The 10,713-nt window shown below is 42.1% G+C and overlaps 1 protein-coding gene across 1 annotated transcript; it reads right to left on the reverse strand.

The window, feature by feature from the left end:
* Positions 1 to 2,327: 2,327 nt before the first annotated feature.
* On the reverse strand, positions 2,328 to 10,498 carry LOC141343436 (uncharacterized). Its single transcript, XM_073848037.1, has 3 exons — positions 10,159 to 10,498; positions 6,157 to 9,003; positions 2,328 to 6,039 (listed from the first exon to the last, which is right to left on the reverse strand). The coding sequence occupies exons 2-3, from the start codon at positions 8,234 to 8,236 to the stop codon at positions 3,653 to 3,655; spliced, it is 4,467 nt and encodes a 1,488-aa protein (XP_073704138.1). The 5' UTR covers positions 8,237 to 9,003; positions 10,159 to 10,498; the 3' UTR covers positions 2,328 to 3,652.
* Positions 10,499 to 10,713: the final 215 nt, after the last annotated feature.

Genomic DNA, 10,713 nt, shown 5'->3' on the forward strand with positions numbered 1-10,713 from the left:
CCCTGTGGTCACCCCCTTCTGTTCAGTTCTCTCTTGCATGTGTGTTACCGCACGCTTTGAGCCGTCCGAGCTTTTCGCTCAGCTGGAACGAACACGGGCCGCTCACGTGACGTCACACCTCCCAGAGTAAAAGCGCGAACGCGGCAAGGAGGCGCATCACTGATTAATATTAATAAGGCACGCCCCCTCGTGACAGGCACGCTCCTCGGGGGTTGGTAACGCTGATTAAAAACAAATTGGTCGATAATTTCACTCCCAGCTGTCCAGATGACGCCTATGTTAGGCACCTAGAAAACACATGAACATGTGGCCACTTATTAAGTTGTAAAGTAGTCAGTTTTAAAATTATGATTTATTAACAAATACAGCAATGAATAGCCGTTTTAATAACTTGTCCAAGCTTTTACACTCAGTCCTATCCTTTTGGCAAAACAACAACAACAAAAAACTATCAAGCGAATGCACACACTTTTTCACTTCACTAGTAATCCGCGGGAAACGTGAGCATCATGCGAGAGGAGATGGCAACTACACGTTTGTCTCTCAGAAACACAGACGCGCTCCCGTGCACATGGTGTCTGCACGCGGAGACGCGGCTGAGCCTGTCTGTCCTTTTTTACTGCCATTGGCTGAGGGATAAGAGGCTCCTCCCTGCCCGCCCAGCCATTGGCTACTGCGAAAATGTGCACTCCGCCCGTTTATCCCACCCATGCTACAGCCGCGTGAGAATACAGAAACTGCGTGAATCCAGGGGAAGAGTGGCGCACACCCACAAAAGATTCAGAAATAAAGGAAATAGATTTGCTGGGGTTGAACCTAGTGAACCCAGCCTCACTTGGAGTATTAGGGTATTGTAAAGCTCAATGCAGGTCTTACGATTTCACAACTTAAACTATTATATGTGCTTTAAATATAAAACAAAACTAATTCATTGGTAGAATGCAAAGCAATGGTTGACATGCAAAAGACAGAACAGAAGGTATCAGCTAAGGATATGTTCCCCTCGCATATACACAAAAACAATACGCGAACACTCCGTCCCTGTCTCTCTTGAACACACATTAATCCCTCGTGAGCGCGCACAAACACACACACACACACACACACACGAGGGCTCAGTGTACTTGTTTTCCACCCACTATCAGCGTTTAAATCCATGTGACAGTTGTGTTCCCAGCTTCATACCATAGGTTGTAGGATCCTTGCTGCCACCAACTGATCAACATGGGAAATAGCACTCTAAAATGTTCTACCTTTTGTTTAGTCAGTTTCACATCCTCAACGCCTATTTTTCAGCTGTACAGTATATTCCATAAAATGTGCATGAATTCACAACTATAATTGTATAAATTTAAAAAAACCTATAAAGGGGTTAAATCATATGTTTAGACAGAAACTGACCAGTGTAGATCAAATGGTGGAAAGAAGGACACTCAATACATGATTCAGTTAGAATTCGATGAATAAAATTAGAATTGGACTACATTGATTTTTTTTTTTGCATGCATTTATGGGCAGTGTGCATTTTAGCAGTACTAAATGACATTTGCCAATTAAAAAGCCATTTTTATCTGGTACAAGCTAGTGTAACATCATTTGTAGTTCATTAGACATTTAGGGTCTCTGTTGAAATATACTCAGACACACTATTCTGTTAAGATATTAGCTAAAAAAAAAAGTAACATGGTTACTTGTTACTACATGGTTATTACATGGTAAAATGATCTTACAGCAACAGAATAATATGTGACCATGGAGCACAAAACCAGTCATAAGGGTCAATTTATTTAAAATGAGATTCATACATCCTGAAACCTGAATAAATAAGCTTTCCATTGATGTATGGTTTGTTAGGATAGGACAGTACTTGGCCGATAAACATCTGAAAATCTAGAATATGAGGGTGCCAAAAAAATCTAAATATTGAGAAAATCGCCTTAAGTTGTCCAAATTCAGTTTTGATACATTTACAGTAGTAAATTTACAAAATATCTTCTTGGAACATGATCTTTACTTAATATCCTGATGATTTTGACCTAAAAGAAAAATCACTCATTTTGACCTTTATTGCTACATATACCCATGCTACTTAAGACTGGTTTTGTGGTCCAGGGTCACAATGATAAATATTTTAACACTGAAACAGATTTAACAGAAGCAATAAATAAAAATAAAAAAAATTGCTAAATATAAAAAAAATAATAGTAAAACACCAGGTATTGAAATACAGTTGTATGCAAATGCAGATTTAACCATTTTAATACAAATGCAAATAAATATGAAATACTGAGGTAAAAATAAAGGTTTACATGGAATAAATGAGGATATAACATTTTAAAATTTTATTAAATGCTTGGGTATCATCAACAACCAGCTTATCATGTGTAAATAAAGTGATAGAAACATACGTATTACTTTTCTTCTTTTAAAGAAAAAGAGAGGCTATAAGTAGTATGGCATCTCTACATAAAGGGTGAGAAAAGTACATGGGATACGTTCATAGTTGGCAAGTGGACAGACTGTGTCACACATTAATACACTTAATCAAGACCTGATCTAAAGTGATAACTCTTACAATCACTCTTCCAACTACCTGAAGTGTAGCTATGATAAAAAGATAATTGACTTTTGCTTAGAAAAACATAATAAAATATTGACACAATTTACAGTACAGTACACATATTTCTTTCCGTTCCTCCCCTAAGCTTTATACATAGACGCTACATTGTATTACCCATAAAATGTGTTGTTTTAACTATCACAATTTGGTAAGGCTCTTGCCTTCAGGGCAATAATCTGTGAGTATTACATGTTTGTCCTTTGACTGGTTATGCGAAAAATCATATTTTTCCTATTTAAGTGCTGGCATTACCATCTTAATGGTGGTTTTCTTTGAGAACAGTAAATAAATCAAAACAGGGCTGACATTTAATATTAAGGATTGTTAATCAGCATGTAATATTATTATTATGCATTAATTTCTCATGTTTTCTCTATTAAGAGTTGAGGTACATTTTCAAATTGGATTTGTCGTGTAACCATCATCACTCAAGCTGACCTTTCAACACATGGACAGTAATGTCCAACATGCAGTAATTTAAATACTCCTTAAAATAAAATACTCATCTTCCTAGCAGGACCCTTTTTTCTCCTCCTGATACTGAATGCACTTTTACATGAACAAAATCACATCTCCACACTTGCTCTAAGTGAACACCAACAACACAATATATATCAGAGACAGAATAATTCTACAGAGCATCTGTTGAGGTGAGCAAAAGCCTACTGTTAGGGCACAGTACAATATTCGCCAAATCACTGAAACTTCATCTATTGCCAGCCAATATGAACAAGAGTTTCCTCTTAAAAAACCAGTGTGGAATTGGATAGATGGGTAGGCTACGCATTTCATTAAAACAAATGTCTTTGATACATTTGTGAGTTTGTTGAAGGTGCTCATTTTCAGGGGGTCCAAGTTACAAGAGGAAATTTAATATGAATGAGAGAGAAAAGAAAAAGCTCTCATAAAACACAAGTCAATGCCTACATGAGCATAAGATTTAGTATTCAGTCAGGTATCTCGGTTCCTCTCATCAAAATCGCAACACTTCTCTTCTCAAAGTGCATATGAAAATGAGTTTAATGGAAAAACTTAGTGACTATATTCCATATGCAAGGATGAAGAGTTCCCTTTACACTCAAACCTCCTGTATGTTGATCCCATGACTAATTTAACACAAAGAGCCCTATCTCGTTGAAACTTAGCCAACGTCCCACGACACACCTTCTTGTGTCGCGTGAGGAGCATTGCATTCCAGAAACGACAGGGACAATGTTTACAAGAAAATGCTCTGTTGGCTACATGGGAGCTTCTGTGAATGAGGGCTGAGAGGAACTTGCGAGATTGTTTTCCACAAACTGGACATTTCAAACGATGCTGAAGGCCTCTCACTTTGGGACAATGTCTAGCTGCTATGTGAACTTTAAGGGCTACCTGTTGAGAGAAGGTAGCACCAAGGCAAAGGGGACAGGACTTTCGTTTCAGAGGAACTTTGAGAGAGCGAAGCCTATTAAGCTTCAGTCCACCTGGAAGGCCCAGTTCATACACAGCGCTCCCTCCACTTCCACGCCTGATTCTCACAAGCACGGCCATGCGCTTCTTAATTTTATGTTGCGTCCTGTGAATTGCTCTCCTTTTTCTCTTAACAAGTTTTCTTCTCTCATTTCTCTGCCTTTCCCCAAGGGGGACCACCACCTGTTCTCTCGCTACTTTTGCAGCCGGGGTCCATTTGTAGCCTATCTCCTCTCTCTCTTGCCGTCTTTTTTTTTTTTTCTTCCGTCTCCTCAACTCCTCTTGGCTTTGAAAAGTGTGGTGTTGTGTAGATTGAATCTCAGCTGAATGCTGCTGGGAATTGTGGTGTTGCTGATGTGGCTCTGATGGAGGCAACATGAGGGAATGCACAGGTATGTTTGGAGTAAGAGTATGCCCGTGACCACTGTGATAAATGGGTTCACCTTTTATCCCAGTGTGTTGTTGCTGATGGTTACAAAGAAGAGGCCCTGAGGAGGTTGACGGCAGAGAATGAGAATAAGAGGAGGCGTTAGATGAAGAAGGGTGTGCAGCATTGGTATCGGGTATGTAGAACAGAGGGGAGTAGCCAGCTTGTGTTTGGGGAGGAGCCTGCTGGCTATGAAGAACTCCATGTTGTTCGACATGTGTGCCACTAGGTGGCGCAAGCTGAAGCAAAGCATTTGTAGCAGCTTCGCTTTCCGATATCGAACCACCAACACTGTTATCTTCCCCTGTGCTCCTTTGAGGAACTGGCTGGCCAGTCCGTGTTAAGCCATGCTGAGAAAGCTTGTGTCGTGTAAGGCTGTTAGAGTATGCAAAAGCCTTACCACAGACTTCACAAGAAAACAGCTTTTCTCCACCACCCTCATGAACAGTTTGGTGATGCGCCGTCAGGTGAAAGTGATGGCGGAACGATTTCCAGCATATAGCACATGTGTACAGTCTAGGAGGGGGCTGAGTGGTTGATGTCTGTGGTTTGACATCTTGAGTGTATGAATAGAAAGACGAAGAGCTGCTTTGACCCCCCTGAATCAAGCTGCCACCAGAGGATGGATAGCTGTTAAGGTTTTCCACACCTGGTGTTGTTGGCACTTCTTCCATTTCTCCTTTCTGGTGTAGCTTGCCATGTCTTTTAAGGCTTTGAGCATATCCAAAGTCTTTTCCACACAGGATACATTTGTAGTTCTTTTCTCCAGAATGCACTGTGTGGTGCTTGCTAAGATGAAATGCCTCTCTGAAGTACTTGCCACACACGGTGCAATGGTGAGGCTTTTCTCCAGTGTGTATTCTGTCATGCCTCCGCAAGGTCTCTCTTCTTGCAAATCCTCGACCACAGACGCTGCACAAATATGGTCTAACATCACCACCGGGCCCTCCTGGTCTGTGAGAGTGAGAAGACTGCCTTCTTTTAGGGGGCTCAACACCAATCACACCAGGTTCCTTCTTTTTGCGGGGCTTACGAGGGCGCTTGGGCTTTCCACCAGGTGTCTGGTGATTTGGTTGCTGGTTGAGGGCCACTGCACTTGGGTTAGTACTTCCTCTATAGGTCTTTTCCAGGCCAGATGTTGATAACGGACCACTAGGTGAGGTAAGAGGCCCTAGACCCAGACCTCCAAGCAATCCACCAATGATATCCCTTCGATCATCTCCTCTACCTCCACTATGGGCAAGATCACCACTCATACAGTTTGCAGCTGCAGCAGTGATAGCAGAAATGGCACTGTTGACGGAGCTAGTGACATCATCTTCAGAATCCTCTAACAGGGATGAAAGTGGGAGATGTGGTTGTTGAAGATGCGGCTGGCTTTGGGTTTGTGGGTGTGGATGCAGAGTAGGAGCTAATGGCGCCTTCCTAAGTGCAGGCCCTGTCATGCTGCCACCACCACACGGGGTTGTTCCAGAATACAAGTTACTTTGAGAGCGCTGGTCCTTGTAGTCATCACTGAAATCATCACTCCGGTAAGAACCTGCACAACAGACTAAACAGTAATAATGCTATGCACACAAATTTCACAGTGCCTATGAAAAATTGTGACTTTTGAGTGGGTTTACTAAAAATGTACACTACACTAAACGTTACTCACCCGCTGCATTAGTCGCTATTCCATCTTGGGAGCCCCCAGCTTTATTGCTCTTGCTTTCTACATTACTTTCATGCTTAGATCTTGGTGTACGGCCTGACTTGCCACAGGTGCCCGAGGCTGCATGGTTCAAAAGGGATGTACTTTCCCGAAAACAGCGGCCACAAGCTGGACAGCGGAATGGTTTCTCTTCGTGTATTTTTTCATGGCGGGTGAGTGACTCACGACGATTGAAAGCACGACTACAAGTAGAGCAGGCATAGGGCCGTGCGCCAGAGTGGATGACACCATGTTGTAGTAGGTGCCCCTTTTTCTTGAAACCTTTTCCACACTCTGAACAGTGAAAAGTCTTGTCAGGACTGACACACGCAGATGGGGCTGCAGTTTCTTGAGTAGAGTGGGGAATACTTGGATCAGAAGGATGCAGAACTGGGTTTAAAATGTTACTTCTTGTGCCACTTGTGCCAGCTGTGGTTAGTTCGTGACTACGTAGGTGCCTGCGCAGACTAGAGAGATGTGTGAAAGTTTTGCCACACTCGCCGCAATGATAAAGGGCTTCTTGTTCTGGCTGAGACTGAGGTGGCATGGCACCATGGCTGTCTGTTTTGGATCCATTTGTCACCAACACTGATGCTGATGTAGAAGATGCAGAAGAAGATGAGGAGACAACAGAAGTAGAGGATGATGAGGTTAGGTGGGAAGAAGGATCTCCACCAATGCCTGACAAACTAACACCCCCACCTCCATCCAAGCCTTGTGTGTTCTCCTGGTTGAGTCCTCCTGAAGTGTTGCTGTTGGGGTTTGTAGAGTTGTGACCGCTGCTGCTATTGTTGCTGCCACTTTCAGACTTTCTCTGTGGCAGGTAGCCAGCCATGGCTTTCTTTCTCCTACCACCTCCTCCACCACTTCCTCCGAGAGCACTATCCCCTTTTCCCTCCTCTTTTGACAAAGAAAGATGTAGAGGAAGTGGAAGTGGCAAACCAGCTTCCTGCTGCATCAGAGAAGCTAGCTGGTTGGAGGAGAGTACTGGGATTCCTTGAAAGTCAAAACCTCCGAGCGAAGAAGGTTGCGATGAGGAGTGCAATGGATGGTGTGGATGTGGGTGAGGGTGAGACAAAGTGTGAGGTGGTAGTTGCTGCTGTTGTGATGGTGGTTGTTGAGGCTGTGATAGGGTAGTTGAGTGACCATGAGTGTGTGAAGGATGAAGAGCAGGAGGTGGCGCAAGGGGTGAACCAGTTTCTCCTGCAGCTTGGCCCAGACCAAGACCTAGATGGTTATGACTGCCTTGCTGAACTAAAAATTGTTCTAGACTGGAATTGGCTGGTACTCCAGAAAGAAAATACTGATTTGCGGCTAACATGCAGCTAAACTGTTGATGTAGGCTTCGGGCGTCAGACTGAGATCCTGCCAACTGATGACTAAAGGTAGTTACTGCACTACTGCTAGGAGGGTTATTGGAGGTTGAAACAGAACTTGACGGAGATGGGGAGGAGGACGATGGACCAGGGGAGGCCTGAGGTACTGACAGGCCGGGATGCAACGGGGGTGGTGGTGGTGGTGGAACAGATGAAACCAGTCCTCCAATTGGCCCTGCAGTTCCTCCACCTCCACTACTGCTGCCAAAATGATCAAATCTCCCTATTCCTGAATGTAACTGCTCTTGTGCAAGGGTTGCCTCAGTTGGGTGGAATGAGCGCAAAAACTGGGGGTATCCACTCACATGACTTCCACTACTGCTACTGCTTCCAGACATTTTGCTGGATTTCCTCAAACTTTGAGAGGATGAAGAGAGGGTTTGCTGTTGCAGAGGTGGGGGAGGTGCACTCATTTTTGCAAAAATTGATGCAGAATCTGTAAAGGCACTGCCTCTAGATGCTTGTAGTGGGCCTAAGCCAAGTCCAGACAAAATTGACCCAGACGTCTCACCTTGCTGCTGTTGCTGCTGCTGTAACTGGTGTTGGTGAAGCTGCACTTGCTGTTGGTGTTGAAGTTGTCGCTCTAATCCAAGACCTTTGAACTGATGGGACTGGTGTCCACTCAGCATCTCTATGATGTCCACATTGTATTTTCCAAACTGGAACATCTCCCAGTTACTGAAACATGGGTGCGCAGTGGCAACACCTCCTGCTCTCTGAGCAGTAACAATATTTCTGTGATGCTTTTCTACTGAGTTGTGGTCAGAAGCAGCAGAAGCAATTTCAAAAACAGTGTTACCTCACATTTTCCTTATTCTACAGGTGCTGTTTCATTTAAAGTGGGCACCCATATTCTCACTCTTCGGGCAAGTAGTCGACGAGGCCATATTGTATGGATTGTAACATGAATTTGTAATTTCTGCAAAAGGCTGTTTTTCAACAGGATTCGTCACTTATGAGATGACCAAAATCGACTCCCTTTTGGCTTCACATTGGATTCCATATAATAACAGTTATTTTGGATAGTTCCACTTTGATATCAGTATTTCAGTCTGAATGTTCCATAAGAGTGCAAAGACATACGGACTGGTAAAAGAATGCCACAATTGCATGAGGTGCAATTATGTTTTCACATTTTGGGAAGTGCACTAAGAGTGCTTCATGTAGTCTGAGTTCATTGAAAAATTTCCACTTGCTCGGTTACATTTTTTAGTTGATGACCATCCCACAGTAGGATGGATCCCTCCAAATCCCATGGGCTGGTTTCATTACATTCAGTGTCTATTGATTCTTAATCCACATTGACAAAAGTGGCTTGCATCTCTGTTTCCAAGTTTCGAATAATATATTTTTCATTTTTTCCATAGCTGGAAGCAAAATCCTCTAGTATCATTCTTGAGGGCTGTGAAAATGCTTTCTGCCACTCCTCTTCTCACTGTGAGAGGAAAAAAGGAGCAACATGTTAAATGATTGATTTTAAACAAACTCTTCAAAAACATGAACCATCAAATCCCTAAAGAGAACAAAATTTTTGATTTAAAAATAAGAAAAACAACAACAAACAAACTGTTTATTAAAGCAGTCATTTTAATGTTCGTTTTTTAATACACAGAAATTTGCATATATGTGTGTGAATATTTATGGGAGTGCTGGCACATCTGAAAAAGTTCCATGTGCACTTGAACATCTGACATTTCCATGATTTCATTTTTGCTCATTTGTATTCTTAAATAGTAAAATGAAATAACTCACAATAACACAAACAACACAAAATCTAAGTCTCTATTATTTCTAGAGATCTAAACTGAAAACAAATTATTACCATAACATTCATAATTCACTTTGAAACACCACATCGTATTTAATAAATGTATAACATTAGTTTATCTTATCTTTTAGCGTAATTTAAAATACAGACATGAACAGATATATTCAACTGATAGTCGCTGTAGAGTGCACTGATGCATTTAACGAATGTCATTTTACAATCACAACACGATACTAAACAAAAGTAGTGTGAAATACGTTCTCAGACGATATGCGGACTGAAAACAGTAGGATAATACACATTTCCAAATATGTACACAATTTTCTTATATTTAAACGTCGCGAGTGGCTTCTATCACTTTATCTTACATTCTGAGGAGTTGGCATTGTGCTGAAAAGATGCTGAGTGCGGTGTGAATCGTCAGGGGTAGAGGTGAATTTCATGTAATTATTACATCTTCCGATTGCATCGCGTATCACTAAAGAAAAGAAAATGTCCATTTCGACAGACTCCGGGGAGTAATGAAAAAATAGTCTACGATGGGGGAAATACACTTCGAAATGCAATAATGCTTTAAAAATGCTCTTCAGAGTATATAAATGGACGCGAAATCTTTTAGCGCTGGGGCTATGTGTAACATGTTAGCATGCAAAACAGCTGGCTAATACTACACATTCAGCAAAGGGACACAGCTTAGCTTGCCGTCATGATACGCGACCTAACAACAGCAAGCCAGATAATGCAGCAGCAAAACTGCCTTACTGTGCAAGTAAATGAATCATTATCAAATCACAGTCGAGACAATAAAATAGGCCTTTTTACCTACGCATCCATCTTTTAGCCTGGTCAAGATGAACAGGGCCTGCTATACTCTCTCCCACCCTGCCCCCCTCGTTCATGTACCCCAGCAGCTCTGCGCTGTTATCCAGTGGTTAGCCTTCTAGCTACAGCTAGTTAGCAGACTCTGTTTCCACTGCAACCGTGGTGCGATAGCATGAGACCGAGTGTCCCTTATATTGCAAAACAGATGCACTTATCGTACTTATATCCTGTGAAAAATGCACCAAACGGTATTGCGACCGATGACTTTTTATTTTACGTTTGCTTTTTTTTATCGCCTAAAATATTTTGGACGGTCTATCTGTTTGTGTTTTACAAAGAACGAGTGACGTGTGAGATTTTAACATTGGTCGTTTCCGGACCTTGGAACACTTCCGGCTACTCCGTTATCTGCCTGTTATGTTTTTTTTTTTTTGTTTTTTTTTGTAACGTTAGTCGAGACAGCGTTCGTATGAAACTAGTGTACTCCGTATATATAGCGTCTTAATTATATAGTTACATAAAAACGATATGGTTCGTTTGCTTTTTAGCTGTGCT

The sequence above is a fragment of the Garra rufa genome, chromosome 9 (genome assembly GCF_049309525.1).
Source record: "Garra rufa chromosome 9, GarRuf1.0, whole genome shotgun sequence".
In the NCBI taxonomy this organism is placed as follows: Eukaryota; Metazoa; Chordata; class Actinopteri; order Cypriniformes; family Cyprinidae; genus Garra; species Garra rufa.

Excerpts from the sequence above, each read along its gene's own strand:
- LOC141343436 (XM_073848037.1), bottom strand. The coding sequence starts at position 8,236 with ATGTTCCAGTTTGGAAAATACAATGTGGACATCATAGAGATGCTGAGT. Across the intron at positions 6,040-6,156 it reads AATAGCGACTAATGCAGCGG|GTTCTTACCGGAGTGATGAT; the intron begins GTGAGTAACGTT and ends TCTGTTGTGCAG.